General features: G+C 38.6%; 2 protein-coding genes across 3 annotated transcripts in view; one reads left to right on the top strand and one right to left on the bottom strand.

Moving 5' to 3' along the window:
* UBE2N (ubiquitin conjugating enzyme E2 N) overlaps positions 1 to 18,967 on the top strand; it is a 443,559-nt gene that overhangs the window by 346,150 nt on the left and 78,442 nt on the right. The window lies entirely within an intron of this gene.
* Positions 4,132 to 18,967, bottom strand: part of MRPL42 (mitochondrial ribosomal protein L42) — a 35,617-nt gene continuing 20,781 nt past the window's right edge. Inside the window, exon 6 of the mRNA XM_050747215.1 lies at positions 4,132 to 5,637. Within this exon, the coding sequence (XP_050603172.1) occupies positions 5,592 to 5,637 (46 nt within the window). The 3' untranslated portion in view covers positions 4,132 to 5,591. The remainder of the gene's footprint in view (positions 5,638 to 18,967) is intronic.

Raw genomic sequence — 18,967 nt, 5'->3', positions numbered from 1 at the left:
CAATCTAAATTGCCACACTTACCATGTTACTGACTACATATGTTACTCATCAGGACTGTTATTCAAGTAAGTGGTATAATAGTTATCCAATGTACTTTGCATTATGAGTGAGGAAGAGATTAATTTTGACTAGAGGGGAAAGAAGGGATGGTCTGGGCAAGATATTTTGTCAATCAGGAATGAGGAGGGCTCATCTTTGAACCCACAGTGGCTTGAACTCTATAGGTGCTTAATAAAATTTGCCGAAAATATTACATGCTTGGAGACAATATTATAAAGAAGAGACATTCTTGGCCAGACGCGGTGGCTCATACTTGTAATCCCAGCACTTCAGGAGGCCAAAGCGAGTGGATCACCTGAGGTCAGGAGTTCAAGTCAAGACCCGCCTGACCAACATGGAGAAACCCCGTCTCTACTAAATACAAAAAATTAGCCGGACGTGGTGTTGCATGCCTGTAGTCCCAGCTACTTGGGAGGCTGAGGCAGGAGAATCGCTTGAACCCAGGAGGCAGAGGTTGCAGTGAGCCGAGATTGCGCCATTGCACTCCAGCCAGGGCAACAACAGCAAGACTCTGTCTCAAAAAAAGACATTCTTGCTGAATTGAAGACTCAGAAGAGGCTGGGCGTGGTAGCTCACCCTTGTAATCCTGGCATTTTGGGGGGCCAAGGTGGGCAGATCACCTGAGGTCAGGAGTTCGAGACCAGGCTGGTCAACATGGTGAAACGCCATCTCTACTAAAAATACAAAAACTCAGCCAGGCATGCTGGTGCACACTCATAATCCCAGCTACTCAGGAGGCTGAGGCAGGAGAATCGCTTGAGCCCATGAGGCGGAGGTTGCAGTAGGCCGAGATCATGCCACTGCACTGCACTCCAGCCTCGGTGACAAAAGTGAAACTCCAGCTCGAAAAAAAAAGACTCAGAAGTAATCATAAGGTTTGTACTTGCTATTCTCATATATAATTGTGAGACTCTGCCTCCATTTCTCCATCTAAAAACAGGAGCTCATTTACAAGTAACATGACAAGAATTCAAGCAGTCATGACTGTGAAGCATTTCTGCAGGAGGATATGCTTTATAAGTATGAGGTTGTTACTAAATCAAAATGAATGCCTTTGTGCAAAACGAGAAAGCACATTACATATTGTTCCTGAGTATTCCTTCCCAGTGCATTCAAAGTATTTTCACATTCAGAAGGTTAAATAGCACATTAAAAAATAGTAGGAGGCTGATGGCTGAGCTCAATTGGGAAGATCTTTCTTTGGTGTTAGAATGTTTGAAAATTATTTTGGGAAGACTACGAGCAAGTTATTTTGAACTTCTGGGGAAAAAAATCTGCCTAAAAGCAGCGGAGACATTTATTTACGCCTTCAGCAAATAAAAGTTTACTTACTACCAGTGTTTGTGGGCTGATATTCAACTTATCTCCTGGAAATTTTAAAAATACACATTGAACCTGAAAAAGTATTATTTGAGTAAGGGTTTACCTGAAGTGCCCAGAACCATTCAAAATGATGGCACATAATATCTTTTTTTTTTTCTTAAAAATTTTTGGAATCTAATTGAAGATGCCTCTTAGAATATGTGGAAACCACACATGCTATCTTGCATATCACTATCATTTCAGTTCTAATGTTATTAGGTGTTTAGCTACAGGCAAGTAGAATTATGGCATGATGTAATAGACTTTAATCAGTTGCTGAGAAACTACATACTCTATCCCCAGGAAAACACATATTCTCAAAAGTCTATATAATTTCAGGAGTTTCATAGATACCTCCACCCCAAATCCCATTCATGAAATCCTCAGCTTAAAATCCTGTGCACTAGAGCAATGTATTTTACAAAACCATATTCGGATGCCTGTGAAGCAATGAATGTGCTAGGCAATGTTAGGCGGTAGGAACAGTGATATACCTAATCAGACAGGGTCCCTAGAAGTCATGGAGCTTATAGTCTAGTAGGGGAGATGGATATTTATCAAATAATCACACAAAAAGATGCCTAATTACAAACTCTGATTAAGTGCTATGGAGAGATATACAGTCTTGCATGTAGCAATGGAATCTAAAGAAGTTACATTTTAGGGGGCATATAAAGAATGTTGTGCAGGGAAGGTAGAGGAAACACATTATGGTAAAGTGCTGCAAAGGAAATAAGCCCATAATAAGGCCTCTTATAGGTTTAAGTTAGGACCTGAAACTTGTATACTTCATATGCTTTGAAATGAGACATATACTAAATTTAAAGTGGCTGATCGAATTAAAACATTTTCCATTCCTTGTCTACTAAATTGATAAAGATTTTTTAAAATTTTAATAGAAGTAAAGAGAAAATATTTCCATCTACTGCTGTTAGGAGTATGCAGTTTAGGCTGGGCATGGAGATCACACCTATAATCCCACCCAGCACTTTGGGAGGCCGAGGTGGGTGGATCACTTGAGGTCAGGAGTTCGAGACCAGCCTGACCAACATGGTGAAACCCTGTCTCTACTAAAAATACAAAATTACCTGAGTATAGTGGTGCACACCTGTAATTCCAACTACTTAGGAGGCTGAGGCAGGAGAATTGCTTGAACCCGGGAGGCGGAGGTTGCAGTGAGCCAAGATCGCGCCATTGCATTCCAGCCGGGCAGAGCAAACCTCCATCTCCAAAACCCAAAAAGGATACAGTTTAAACCACTGACTTTAAAAATGTACATAAACATGGATGCCTTCTGATTCAATGATTGCACTTACAGAAACAAATCTAAGAAAACAGTAATGATCTTGCTAGCTTCTGATGAGATTATAAGAAAAAAAAAGAAATTTGAAAAATAATAAAAAACAGTAATAATCCACCAGGATATTAATAACAGCATTATTTACAAGATGGAACAAACAGAAACAATGATTACGTCTAACAGCAGGGGGTTAATTAAATTATGACAAGCTAGATTATAGAAGAATATGCACCCATTAAATCAGAGTACTTATGGAAAAAATTCCTATTAAGTGAAAAAAGCATTCCAAAACGGCATACATTATGAGCTCTATTTTTATTTTTGAAATATATTTATGCAGAGAAATACAAAGAAAGAAGGTATACAAAATGTTAATATTAAAAAAAAATAATAAGGCTTGGCACAGTGGCTCACACCTGTAATCCCACACTTTTGGAGGCCAAGGCAGGTGGATTGCTTTGAGCCCAGGAGTTCAAGACCAGCCTGGGCAACATGGCGAAACCCCATCTCTATAAAAAAATTAAAACAATTAGCCAGGCGTGGCAGCACACATGCGTAGTGCCAGCAGCTCGGGAGGCTGTGGTGGGAGGATTGCTTGAGCCCAGGATATTGAGGTTGCACTGCAATGTGATTGTGCCACTGTACTCCATCCTGAGCGACACAGCAAGATCTCTTTAAAAAAAAAAATCAGTTTTTGCTATTGGCCTACTCAGAATATTCCAGCACTTAATTTCACTATTACCATCTATTCTACTAGTCATTCTCAACTAATGAACATCCAAATTCTCTGCTAATTAAGTGCTTTTAAAAGTCACTTTTGGGTGAGATGTTCAAATGAAGCCCTGGGTGAGAGTGCCCTCTGGTGGTTTCCAATAATGCTTGAACAGTAACTGTGCAGTGAGTTTTTCATGAAGCTAAATGTATTTAATTTAAAGAAGCATCCCATTTTACGAATTTTAAAATGTCTGCAAAACAGAAATAAGTAGATCTTTCATAAAATGTTAGTGATGGTGGATAACAGGTTCTTATCCCTGGGGGGCGGGGGAGGAACAGAGGGCAGGTGATGCTGGTGATGGAATATGTGCTTATTTAGCAAAATTAAAAATCAGCAAACCATGAAAAGCAAAATCCCAGAAAGCACAGTGTTAATCTATACTTCCAGTACAATAAAGTCAAAGTTAATTCTCCAAAGCATTGACACATAAGCATGTGGATTTAGGTGTCTTGGGTAAATCCCTAATTTAGTAGAGCTTTCTACTTGGAAGAGAAGAAAATCTTCGTCATTATATTTTGATTTTTCACTTCTTTCTACATTTATAACATAGCTAAAAATTTGTAGGATTCTGGATATAAGTCAACCTGAAAGAAAACCAAACATTTTTCAAGAATACACCATCGATAAAGCTGGTAAATATTTCTGATTTATCAAGTTCAATCAAACTTGTTTTTTTAATCTTTCCAAATGAAATTTATATTAATGGAAAAAGTAAACCACTTAAAAATATTTCCTTTGGGTAACAGAGGGTCAACATTATTATTTCCTTTACTCTCTCCTAGTCACTATTCCTCACACTTCACTGGCCACTTGAAACTTCAACTAGAGTTCCTTTATTAAAAGAACTAGATCAAACAATAGACTGAATGAGAAATTATTTTTCACATCAATTTTACAAATACTGTATCACAAACATTCTACAGTACAAATTTAAATAAAGCAAGCTTTCTACCTTATTAAAAGATTCTTCACCTCCTAAATAGAAACTGAAGGGGAAGCAATGCTATTAAGGATCACATATAAGCTAATAGAGGCAGCAGAATTATCTATTAACATTCTCATAACACCAGTCTAGTGACCTTAATGTTTTAATCACAGAGCTGCAGCTGTTTGCATGTGTTCTAAAGCTAGCATAATCTTTAAGACAGCCAGGAAAAAAAAACCCTCAAAACAAATTACATAATATTCTATCTAGAAAAATTTCCAGGAAAGCGCATTCTTGGGTGAAAGAAAACCACCCCTTTGTCATTGTGATGCACTGAAAAAAAGCTTTGGAGCCTGATAGTTTGGCTCCTGGCTCTCCCACTTTTTTGGTAGGGTTCAAGTCACTGTAAAATGTAATTATACTCCTTCAAAGGATTATTTTGAGAATTTAATAAGAATGGATGGAAGGGGCCTAGCAGATAGTAAAACCTGATTAAAATATCACTAATTTAATTATTTCCTAGAAGATAACTGAAACATTACAATATTTATTTTCTTGGTAGACCGTATGAGTTTATTCTCAAAGGCAATTTAAAAATCTCCTTCATGAAAGCTATGTACCTTTTTATTAATCATATTTACCCTACTAACAATGTTTTGCTGATGATTAAAAATACTTAAATCACAGTAGACACCCAAAAAGAGATGTTTCTCAACATATGGTAGAGTTACATCCCAATAAACCTACTATCAGTTGAAAATATTGTAAATTGAAAATGCTAGCCTGTCTTAAATATGCTCAGAACACTTACAGTAGCCTACAGTTGAGCAAAATTATCTAACACAAAGCCCGTTTTATAATAAAGTGTTGAATTTCTCATGTAATTTATTGATATTCTACTGAATATGTATGGCTTTGGCACTATGGAAAAGTCGTAAATTGGAGACTGTACATAAATGAAAGACTAAAATCGAAAAAGAAAAAAAAGAAAATAGGTTTCTCTAAATAAGAATGTCAAATCCAGAACTACTTTATATAAAAGTACACATTCTAATATATGATATTTTATCATTATTACTTTACTGTATATTAGTGAATACACCAGACTACATTTTCTCAAATGGCAAATGAGGCACATTTCTCTTTGATTCCCCCAGGAACCTCAGCATCATCTGTCTTTTGGAGGATTCAGATTCGTACGACGTCTGTGATACCTTGAAAAGAAGAAAATACTTAGAATGAGACGATTTTAATAAAAATCATTCCTGATAAAAATCTAACTTCTATGATTATTTTGCTATTGGAACTATTTTTTAAAAATCAATGAAACTATGTATCAGGCATTTCTTAATAATAAGCCACATTCTCCCATTGTGAAAATTTGTTTACCTTTTTTTATGCAATCATTTTTTTTTTTTTCTAGAGACTGGGTCTTGCTTTATTGCCCAGGCTGAAGTGCAGAGGTTATTCATAAGTTCAACAATAGGGTACTACAGCCTCAAACTCCTGGCACAAGGGCTCCTCCTACCTTACCCTGCCTAGTAGCTGGGACTACAGGCACACCACCACATGTGGCTAAGTTGTTGACTATTAATTATATTAAGCATTTGAAACAGTTTTCTTTCATATCTTGAGGATAATTACAACATGGTAACCTAGATGACTGATTTTGAATTAAAAACTAATGGTTTTTTGTCTTAGTAGTAAAGCAATATCACATCTGGTGAGATTTAGGCTTCTAAAACATAAAAGAAACATCACATTGTGAACACGAATGTGTTCTGTTAAAGTTTTATTTACAAGGGGCTATTTTCCTCTAAATGGAGGTCTTTAAAATGCAAAATCATGTTTTAATATAAAATAAGATATAACTAGTAATATGTTTGTGGAAAAATGTATGATGTCATGAAAAATGGAGGAATTGCAAATCAGAACAGGGAGGAACCTTTTACTTGTTTTTGAGATCACAAACATGTTAAAAATCATAATGCCCAATCCAAGCCCAGGTGTGGTGAAATTAGCACTATCAGACCCGACTGGTTAAAAGTATAAACTTTTACTTCAAAATACTTTTGAAAAGCAATATGATAAGATGTATCAAAAAATATTCATAACTTTTGACCTAGTAATTCCTCTTCTAGCACTCTGTCCCAAAGGAATATAGAAATAGTTAAAATATTCAGGAAGAACACAGGAGCAAATTTACATATACAGTATGATTATAACCATATAAAAATAAGCAAACTAACGAAACTTACGTATAGATACAGAGAAATGAAATGCATTGTTAGCAGTGATAGTTTTTGAGTGATTTCACCATGGAGAATTTTTTGTTTTGCTCCTCTGCATTTCCTTATTTTCTTCACTGATTTAAGAAAAATGTCTGCATAGAGTACATGTGCTTTTGTGATGAGTTATCTTCAAAAATTTCCTTCTGGTCAGATTTTGGAAGTTGGTCACAAGTTAATTTTTGTTTTCAATTTTTTGCTAATGTGGAAATTCAGTTTTATACTATAAATGGTAAGACATGTACCCTACGATCTTTAGTTGTTGTGATTAAGATAGCTAAAGCATTTTTTTGCTTCAGGTTTCATAAAGGCAACTTCCTGACACACTTATTTTTTTTCTGGAAAATTTGCAAAATACAAGAACTAAATTGAAAAGAATGAATTACATCTGTATATATCAACATGGAACAGTAAGTTGTCAAAAAATACACACAGTAAAATACCATTTGCATAAACATTTCTACATGTACTTATGTTGGCATAGAGAAAATTCTTCTTTTTTTCTAAAAGGTTCCATTGACATACCAGATAATCAAGGTTGTACTAGTGCAATAGCGTCTCTGAAAGGCATTTTCTCAAAGCAAGGAGAATGGTCATTGGGAATAGCGAGCGGTTCTAGAAGGGGTTTGGGAAGTCAATAACCTCTTGAAATTATTTGTAAAAATTGTGAATATGTGTTTTTCTGGGCAGTGGATTGAAAACTTTTATTAGACTCTCAATGAAGTCTGAGACTTTCAAAATGCTAAGAACCATCCATTAAAAATGTCATTCAGCATACACTGTTCAACTGTATTTACTACTCAAAACTGAAAATGTTTGAGACTCTGATAGCCCTAAATTGAACAAAGTCAAGTTCTAAAATATGCTCAACAAATGTCAAATGGCATTTACAGATTTCTTATCATGCATGAATTTTAGTGTACACTACAATCACTAGCCAAAAGCAAGCACCTTAATTTTAGGATGACCTTATTCTATCATCCAGACTGGGAACCTTGCAGGCACTATTAATAATTAATACACAAGTTAAATTGAGATTGCTCCTGGCAAACCAAGTTATATTGTTACACTTCTTAAATTACACAATAACTCGGTGACATCTGGAACACTGGTCCACAGCTCTTAACCCAGAAAACTTTACCTCCTGGTTCATACTAAGCTAGGTAATCAAATCTGTTTCCTACTGATGGAAGTAGCTAATTTTTGTTGTCTCCATGGGAAAATATTAAAGTCGTTTCTTAAATGAAGTAGTACTATTATTCATGCATTTGTAAGATTGCCCTATATTTCAGAAATTTAGAATTATTTTCTCCTTCCTTCATGCCCGTCTGCCTCTCTCCCTCCCTACACCCCCTTTCTTTTTCTCTCCTCCTTTCTTTCCTAGAGTCAGGGTCTTGCTCTGACACCCAGGATGGAGTGTAATGACACAATTATAGCTCATTGCACCCTCAAACTCCTGGGCTCAAGTGATCCTCCCACCTCAGTCTTCTCAGTAGGTAGGACTACAGGCATGCACCACCATGCCCAACTAATTTTTTAAAATTGTGGGGACCGGGCACAGTGGCTCATCCCTGTAATTCCAGCACTCTGGTAGGTCAAGGTGGGCAGATCAGTTGAGTCCAGGAGTTCGAGACCAGCCTGGGCAACATAGCGAAACCCCATCTCTACAAAAAATTTAAAAAGTAGCCAGGCATGGTGGTATGCATCTGTAGTCCCAGCTACTGAGGCAGGAGAATCTCTTGAACCCAGGAAGCAGAGGTCATAGTGCGCTGAGATCAGGCCACTGCATTCCAGTCTGGGTGACAGGGAACGACCCTGTCTCAAAAAAAAAAAAAAACAGGTATTACGACAATCAGAATCATTTATCCATTTTAAAATGTGTGAGCACCTACTATGTGTAGATCCTAATCATTCTGTAGTACACAAAACAAGATAAAAATCCCGACTTTCATGGATCTTACATTCCAATACAGGAGATAGGAAAATAAGATAAACAAACTGGTCAGGGAAGGCTTCATTGAGTAAAACCCTGAAGGAAGTAAGAGAGCTAGCTTTACTGATACTGCGAGGAAGAGTGTTCTATGCAGACAAACAGCAAGTATAAAGGCCCTGAGGTGGAAGGAAGGGCATGTTCAAAAGCAAAAAAGAGGCCATCTAGCCAGAATACATGAACAAGGAAAAGACAGTAGGGCATGAGAGCAGAAAGGTAATGCAGGACCAAATCATGTAGGTAGTTGTAGGCCTAGAGTATTTGAGTGAGATAGGAAGCTGTTTGAGGATTTCCTTTTTTTTTTTTTTTTGGAGACGGAGTCTTGCTCTGTCACCCAGACTGCCATGCAGTGGCGCAATCTCAGCTCACTGCAAGCTCTGCCTCCTGGGTTCACGCCATTCTCCTGCCTCAGCCTCCCGAGTGGCTGGGACTACAGGCGCCTGCCACCATGCCTGGCTAATTTTTTTTTTATTTTTAGTAGACACGGGGTTTCACCATGTTAGCCAGGATGGTCTTGATCTCCTGACTTCGTGATCTGCCCGCCTCTGCCTCCCAAAGTGCTGGGATTACAGGCGTGAGCCACCGCGCCCGGCCTGTTTGAGGATTTTCAACAGAAAAATTACAAGAACCAAGGGAAGTATTAACATGGTTACTCTGGCTGCTATGCTACAAACAGACTGCAGCAAAGCAAAGGAAGCAGCTGGGAGACCAGTTAGGAAATTATTTCAACAAAACAGGCAAGAATGGTGATTTGGACTAGGATAGTGGCAGAGGGAATGGTGATAAGTAGTCACATCTGGATACATTTTAGAGATAGAGCTAACAAGATTTGCTAACAGACCAGATGTTGGGTATGAGATAGAGGAAGGGAGTCAAGAGTGGTACCAAGGTTTTGGCCCAAGCAGCTAGAAGAACAGAACTGGCATTAACTGAGAGAGCAGGCTGCAGGAAAAGCTGGTTTGTGGAGGACCATCAGAAGTGCAGTTAGACACATACCAAGTTAAGGATACCTACTACACATGTCAAGTAGGCAATAGGATATATAAGCCTAGAGGTCAAGGGACAGGTCTTGACCACAGATGGATTTGGAAGCCATCATCACACAGATGGTATTTAATGCCATGGGACTGGATGAGATTCCTGTCCTAGAGAATGGAAGAGAAAAGTGGAGAGGTCCAAGGACTGATTCTTGGGGCACTCCAAAATCTAGAGACAAGGGAGATGAAAAGGAAGCACCAAGATAAATCAAGATAGTATATTAACTTTAGATATATAAAAAGAATTTCAACAGTTACTAAGGTCGAATTAATGAGAAAAGTAACAGACACATCATCAGGAACTCTATAGAGATACGGGGTCCCCCAGAGAAACTCCGACCAGCCTGTGCACTGGGAAAATGGGGTAGAGCCTCGGGAAGTTCGTGCTGTTTGCAGGAAAAAGGAGCCTGGCCTCTCATGATCTGGTGTGGTAACCTGGGGATTCAATCTGTGAGATGTGGGCCTGTTAACAGGAACCTCTCTCGCTTTGCTGAGTTTTTTCCTTTTCACCTGATAAACCGTGTCCTTCCTCACCCTTCAGATTGTCTGTGAGCATAATTTTTTGTGGTTGTGTGTCTTTAGCTGACCTAAGAAAAAAGTCCTGCAACAATAATATTGCTTAAATGATGTGTTCTAGGAAGATTATATTAGAAGGAATACTTTGTGACTTGATTTTTTTTCATGCCAACTAAGGAAGACTAAAGACTCAACCTCCTAAGTAGCTGGGACTACAGAAGCATACTACCATAGCTGGCTGATTTTTGTTGTTGTTGTTTGCATTTTCTGGAGAGATGGGGTTTGCCATGTTGCCCATGCTGGTCTCCAACTGCTGGGCTCAAGCAATCTGTCCACTTCAGCCTCCCAAAGTGCTGGGATTACAAGCGTGTAATCCTGGCCCACAGATTTAATAGTAAACACTTCAGATTTTCAGACATGAGATAATCTAATCAACGATACTTATTAGCCACTGGCCTATTCAGCATTGATTCTTCAGTCATACAACTTACACTCCCAGTTCACCCACCTTGGGTGAGGCCAGTAATTAGACGCAGGTAGTTTCAAGACTGAATGAAGTGGGGCAACACCTTCGGATCATTAAGGATCTGCTGACCTTGATTAAGAATCTGATAATGAGGAACATCTTAACCCACCTGTGACCTACCTGGATAAAATGGAACTGGATAAACCCATATAACCTGGTAGCTGAACTCTGGAAATAAAACTTCCAAGAATCACTGGGAAATTTACCAGTGTATCCTCAAAACTACCATAAAGTACCATTTCAAAGAGGAACTAAACACCTTAAAGAAGCTGCGAAGACAATTAGGTGAGATAGTATTCCATCAGATAACAATTTAGTACCCATACATTGTATTAAGGATACTGTGTTAGAATTCTTGTGGCAAATTACAAAACAAATGTTTGGGTTTTATTTTGTTTGTTTGTTTGTTTGTTTGTTTTGACACAGAGTCTTACTCTGTCACCCAGGCTGGTTGCACAATCTCAGCTAACTGCAACCACCACCTCCTGAGTTCAAACAATTCTCCTGCCTCAGCCTCCTGAGTAGCTGGGATTACAGGCATCCACCATCATACTCAGCTAATTTTTGTATTTTTAGTAGAGACAGGGTTTTGCCATGTTGGCCAGGCTGGTCTCGAACTCCTGATCTCAAGTGATCCACCCACCTTGGCCTCCCAAAGTGCTGGGATTACAGGCATGAGCCACCACGCCCAACCACATCCTTGACAAAGAGAAAATAATCCAGAGAAGATTTAACCAAAAAAAGTCACCTAAAAATGTAAATATAACATTAACAGATACCTAATAATCTATAATTATATATAGTTGTGCTAAGAGGGACAGTAGACATTCAAAGTGAATATAAAGAAGTAAAATGTCATGAAGAAAGTAAGCTAAGAGCAAATAGCAGAGGAAGAGTAAAAGTGCTGAAAACTGAGGGATAAAGCATTTTAAATAGCTTGATGTTGAAATGAGATGGGGCACTGAGGTCAGATTAGCTGAGAAAAAAAAAAAAAGGGCAAGCCCCAACTATATGCTGCCAATAAGAAATCCACTTTAAAAATAAAGACAGCCAGGTTAAAAGTAATACAGAAATGACAAAGGTGACATTACAACCAATCCCAGAGAAATACAACAGATTCTCACAGACTATTATTTTTTTGGGGGGGCGAGGGGGCAGGGACAGAGTTTTGCTCTTGTCCCCCAGGCTGGAGTGCAATGGTGCACAATCTAGGCTCACTGTAACCTCCGTCTCCCAGGTTCAAGAGATTCCTCAGAGACTATTATTACGAACACTTCCAAGCACACAAACTAGAAAATCTAGAGGCAATGGATAAATTCCTGAAAATGTACAACCTCCCATGATTGAATCAGGAAGAAACTGAAACCCTGAACAGATGAATAATGAGTTCTGAAACTGAATCAGTAATATAAAACCAACAACCAAAAAAAGCTCTGGACCAGATAGATTCACAGCTGAATCCTACCAGATGTGCAAAGAGCCAGTACCAATCCTACTGAAACTATTCCCCCCAACAACAACAACAAAAAATCGAGGAGGAAGGACTCCTCCCCAACTAATTCTACAAAAACGGCATCATCCTGATACCCAAATCTGACAGAGACATAACAAAAAAACAAAACTATGGGCCAATATCCTGATAAACACGGACGCTAAAATCCTCAACAAAATACGAGCAAACCAAATCTAGCAGCACATCAAAAAATTAATTCACCATGATCAAGCAAGCTTTCTGCCTGGGATGCAAGGCTGATTCAACATATGCAAATAAATAAATGTGATTCATCATATAAACAGAATTAAAAACAAAAAAAAGATCATTTCAATAAACACAGAAAAAAACTTTCAGTAAAATCCAACATCCCTTCATGATGAAAATCCTCAGTAAACTAGGCATTGAGGGAACATACTTCAGAACAATAAGAGCCATTTATGACAAACCCACAGCCAACATACTGAACAAGCAAAAGCTGAGAGCATTTCCTTTAATAACAGAAACAAGATAAGGATGCCCACTCTCACTACTCCTATTCAACATAGTACTGGGGAAGTCCTAGCCAGAGCAATCAGGCAAGAAAAAAAAAGAAAAGGCATCCATTCAGGAAAAGAAAAACTCAAATAATCTCTCTTCACTGATAAAACGATTCAATGCCTAGCAAACCCTAAAGATTCAGCCAAAAGGCTCCTAGACCTGATAAACAACTTTAGTAAAGTTTCAGGATACAAAATCAATGTACAAAAATCAGTAGTATTCCTATATACCAATAATGTTCAAGCTGAGAGCCTGAAGTCTACAATTACAGTTGCAGATTTCAACATTCCTCTCACAATAATTGATTAAATAAAAAATGAGTAAGGATAAAGAAAACAAACAACACTATCAACACAATCCCATTTACAACAGCCACAAGAAAATGTAAAATGCCTAGGAATACATCTAACCAAGGAGGTGAAAAGGCTCTACAACAACTACAAAGCACTGCTGAAAGAAATCACAGGAGACAGCCGGACACTGTGGCTCACGCCTGTAATCCCAGCACTTTGGGAGGCCGAGGCGGGCAGATCATGAGGTCAGGATTTCAAGACCAGCCTGGCCAACATAGTGAAACCCCATCTTTACTAAAAATACAAAAATTAGCTAGGTGTGGTGGCATGCGCCTGTAGTCCCAGCTACTCTGGAGGCTGAGGCAGGAGAATCGCTTGAACTCGGGCGGCAGAGGTTGTAGTGAGCGGAGACCATGACATTGCACTCCAGCCTGGGTGACAGAGTAAGACTCCATCTCAAAAATCAATCAATCAATCAATCACAGATGACACAAATGGACAAACATTCCATGCTCATGGGTTGGAAAAACCAATATTGTTAAAATGTCTATACTGCCCAAAGCAACCTATAGATTCAATGCTATTCCTATCAGACTACCAACATCATTTCACAGAATTAGAAAAAAACTATTCTAGGCCGGGCACTGTGGCTCACACCTGTAATCCCAGCACTTTGGGAGGCTGAGACAGGTGGATCACCTGAGGTCAGGAGTTTGAGAGCAGCCTGGCCACATGGTGAAACCCTGTATCTATTAATAATGCAAAACTTAGCCAGGTGTGGTGGCACATGCCTGTAATCCCAGCTACCCAGAAGGTTGAGGCAGGAGAATTGCTTGAACCCAGGAGGCAAAGGCTGCAGTGAGCCAAGATCATGCCATTGTGTTCCAGTCTGGGCAACAAGAGCGAAATTCTGTCTCCAAAAAAAAGGAAAAAATTATTCTAAAATTCATATGGAACCAAAAAAGAGTCCAAATAGCCAAAGCAATTCTAAGCAAAAAGAAAGAAGCCAGAGACATCACATTACTTGACTTCAAACTATACTACAAGGCTACAGTAATCAAAACAGCATGGTAGTGATAAAAAAGAGACACAGAGATAAATGGAACAAAATAATAAACCCAAAAATAAAGCCATACACCTACAACCTATTTTGCATATGGTGCCAGGATAACTGGCTAACCATATGCAAAATAATGAAACTGGACCCTTACCTACCATCATATATAAAAAACAACTGAAGACAGATTAAAGACTTAAATATAAGACCTCAAGCTACAAAAATCCTAGAAGAAAACCTAGGAAATATTATTCTGCTTACATTTTTCTTTTCTTTCAAAGAAAGAAACATAAGCTACATTCAAAGAAACACCATGCTGGACATTGGTCTTGGTAAAGAATTTATGACTAAGTATTCAAAAGCGATTGCAAAAAAACACAAAAACTGACAAGTGGGACTTAATTAAAACAAAGAGTTCGCCAAGCACAGTGGCTCACACCTGTAATCCCAACACTTTGGGAGGCCAAGGCGGGTGGATCACCCGAGGTCGGGAGTTCGAGAGCAGCCTGACCAACATGGAGAAACCCCGTCTCTACTAAAAATACAAAATTAGTTGGGCATGGTGGTGCATGCTTGTAATCCCAGCTACTCGGGATGCTGAGGCAGGAGAATCACTTCAACCCAGGAGGCAGAGGTTGTGGTGAGCCAAGATCGTGACATTGCACTCCAGTCTGGGCAACAAGAGCAAAACTCCGCCTCAAAAATAAATAAATAAATAAATAAATAAATAAAGCAAAGAGCTTCTGCCCAGCAAAAAAAACTATCAACAGAGTAAACAGACAACCTACAGAATATAAGATATTCACAAAGTATGCATCCAACAAAGGTCTACTCTCTGGAATCTATAAGGAACTTAAGCAAAAAACAAACAACTCCACTAACAAGTGGGCAAGGGAACATGCACAGATACTTCTCAAAAGAAGACATACAAGCAGCCAATAAACATATGAAAAAATGCTCAACATCACTAATCATCAGAGAAATGCAAATAAAAATCACAGTGTGATACCAGCTGACACTAGTTAGAACGGCTATTGTTAAAAACAGAAAAAAATAACAAATGTTGGCAAGGCTGCAAAGAAAAGCGAATGCTTACATACTGTTGGTGGGAATGTAAATTAGTTCAGCCACTATGGAAAGCAATTGGAGATTTCTCAGAGAACTAAAAACAGAATTGCCATTCGACCCACCAATCCCGTTACTAGGTAAATACCCAACGGAATAGAAATTGTTCCACCAAAAAGACACATGTAATTGTATGTTCACTGTAGCCCTACTCACAACAGCAAAGACAGGGAATCAATCTAGGTGCCTGTCAATGGTGAACTGGATAAAGAAAATGTGGTACATATACACCATGGAACACTATACAGACATAAAAAAGAACAAAATCATGTCCTTTGCAGCAGCACAGATGCAGCTGGAAGCCATTATCCTAAGCGAATTAACACAGAAACGGAAAACCAAATACTACATGTTCTCACTTATAAGTGGGAGCCAAACATTGAGTACACATGGACATAAAGATGGAAACAAAAAACACTGGGGACAACAGGCAGGAGGGAAAGAGGTGAGAGAAGGCTGAAGAACTACCTATTGGGCACTAGCTCACTGCCTGGGTGATGGGTTCAATCATACTCCAAACCTCAGCATCACACAATATATTCTTGTGTACCCCCCTGAAGCTAAAAATTGAAATAAAACAACAACAACAAAAAAATCCTTATCTTACGGTCTTCTAGGAAACCACATCTAAGACAGTAATCTATTAAAATACATACATACATACATTAAACATACATAGTGAAAAGCAAGCTTAGATAACAAAATTTACAAAGCATATAGCTCATATACCACTTTGGTCTGTTAAGTTTTATACCTTAATAAGATACTCAATTTGCTTTTTAAAAAATAGACAAAATATTTCTACAGATACTTAACTGAAAACAAAAAAAACCCAAAACCCAAACATATGAATGGCCAATAAGCACACGAAAAGATGTTCAACATCTAGGTAGGTTAACCTCTACCTCTAAGAATAGCCCTACCTCATATTATACCCAATTCCCTATGGGGAACATAGAAAGAGAGAACACTTCCATTTTATATTTTAAATACTTCTGCATAGTTTAAAAATACTTTTAAAAAATGTGTGTTTTGGCCAGGCATGATGGCTCACACCTGTAAGCCCAGCACTTTGGGAGGCCAACACAGGGGGATCACTTGAGGTTAGGAGTTTGAGACCAGCCTGGCCAACATGGTGAAAGCCCGTCTCTACTAAAAACACAAAAAACAGCCAGGCATGGTGGTGTGCGCCTGTAGTCCCAGCTACTTGGGAAGTTGAGGGACTAGAATTGCTTGAACCCAGGAGGCAGAGGTTGCAGTGAGCCGAGATGGCACCACTGCACTCCAGCCTGGGCAACAGAGCAAGACTCTGTCTCAGAAAAATAAAAATAAAAATAAAATGTGTTTTATACCTTTTAATGAAAACTTACTTAAAAAGTTATATATCCCCAGTTAATAAATTCATAATGAGTCCCATTCTTTTGACTGCTGTAACTTAAGAACTGTGAAATATTTAGTAAAACATCCTTCTATATATTAAATGAGGTTTAAAAAGAAATAGTCTGACTAGGGAAAACAAGCTGAGAATGAATGAATCAATCAATCAATCAATGGATGGATGGACAGATGGACAGACGGACAGACAGATAGATAGAGGGATAGAAAAAAAGAAAGAAATGGTCACTGACATCCAGAAACCAACACCTGAAAATGACTCACATTAACCCAAAATATATATGTAGATACCAAATAAATACGTGTTGAACGATAAGTGATTACACATAGGCTTACTGAAAATTCAGCAAGATGATACATCTACAAGGACAAGGCCTATAGATAAAATTTCTCTTTATACACATAAACTAGTCTCTGGGGTTTTTTTGCCAAGCTCTTTATTAGGATAGATATTGGGACAATCAAGTCCCTCTAATTAAAGTTAATTTACAATAAAAAATGCCTAGTAGTTTTGATGGGAAAAAAAATATCAGGAGATTAAACTAACTAGCAGTCAAAAGCTGATTAGCAGTAAGATTAAGTAAATAAGATTAAACATAGTTAGGGTACTAAACACAAATGTCTAAAGATAACATGCTTGGTTTTAAGACTCCTAATTATTCTCCCTGTCTTCAGTCTTGTCTCTGTCAGGTTACACACCTTTAGAATTATTTGGTTCTGAATGCTTAAAACAGATTGTAGCAATATGGAACATGCAGGAAAGAAACAGGTACGGAAAGCCATTACAGAAGACGTTGAAACAAGGTTTGAACTCAAATACCTGGATAATGTGATACAAGTCAAAAATAAACATGAGAGATGTTAAGAATCATAAAAAGAAATCTCAGAATATAATGAGATTTAATGATTTAAGATATAGGGCTATCAGATGGTTCCCTAATTTGTTTGCACATATCCTAACTTTACAATTAAAAATATAAGGAAAAATCCAGGTAGCATGCATAAACAAAGTGGGTATTAAATAAGAAGGAAGGCCGGAGGAGTGGCTCACGCCTGTAATCCCAGCACTTTGGGAGGCCAAGGTGGGCAGATCACCTGAGGTCAGGAGTTCGAGACCAGCCTGGCCAACATGGTGAAACCTCATCTCTACTAAAAATACAAAAAATTCGCCAGGTATGGTGGCACACGCCTATAGTCCCAGCTATTTGGGAGGCTGAGGCAGGAGAACCACTTGAACCCGGGAAGCGGAGGTTGCAGTGAGCTGAGATCACACCACCACACTCCAGCCTAGGCGACAGAGTGAGACTATGTCTCAAAAAATAAATTAATTAAATAAAATAAATAAGAAGGAAAAATCAAAGAAGGAGATACAAAAGAGAAGCAAGAATTGAAAGACCACGTTGGCCCCACTCCCGCAAAAAAAAAAATCAATATTTTTCCTTGGGAAAATGATATAAAAAATCACTTTTATTATAGAGATTATTAAGAAAGGGGCTTCTTGGCCGGGCGCGGTGGCTCACGCCTGTAATCCCAGCACTTTGGGAGGCCGAGATGGGCGGATCACGAGGTCAGGAGATCGAGACCATCCTGACTAACACGGTGAAACCCCGTCTCTACTAAAAAAAAATACAAAAATTAGCCGGGCGCGGTGGCGGGCGCCTGTAGTCCCAGCCACACGGGAGGCTGAGGCAGGAGAATGGCGTGAACCCGGGAGGCGGAGCTTGCAGTGAGTGGAGATCGCGCCACTGCACTCCAGCCTGGGAGACAGAGTGAGACTCCGTCTCAAAAAAAAAAAAAAAAAAAAAAATTAAAAAAAAAAAAAAAAAAAAAAGAAAGGGGCTTCTTAACACAGAAAACAATGGGCTATGTTTTGTTATAATAAATTAATATTCTGGGTGCCATAATCTGACCTACTAGTAATTTCCCCCACACACTTTATCTGAAATGCTATTTCTTCTGCCTGTGAAGTTTACCCCTCATTCTCAATGGGTTAACTCCTAACCCTCCTTCAAGGCTCAATTACACTTGATTTAACCGTTTATTTACTCCACTTCCTTCCCTCCTTGACTATAAACAATTTGTAAACGGGGATTATGTTTTGCATTAACCAGCACTTAGAGCAGCTCGATGAATGTATATTCATTAATTCTCTAAATGTACTCAGCCCAGTGCTAGTTACTGAGTTAAACAAGTAAGAACAAAGTTTTGTTCAAACTAGCTGGGCATGGCAGAGTGTGCCTGTAATCCCAGCTACTTAGGAGGCTGAGGAAGGAAGATTGCTTGAG

This window comes from Macaca thibetana, chromosome 11, assembly GCF_024542745.1.
Source record: "Macaca thibetana thibetana isolate TM-01 chromosome 11, ASM2454274v1, whole genome shotgun sequence".
Taxonomy (NCBI): Eukaryota; Metazoa; Chordata; class Mammalia; order Primates; family Cercopithecidae; genus Macaca; species Macaca thibetana.
This window is presented reverse-complemented; position numbering and strand designations above follow the sequence as displayed.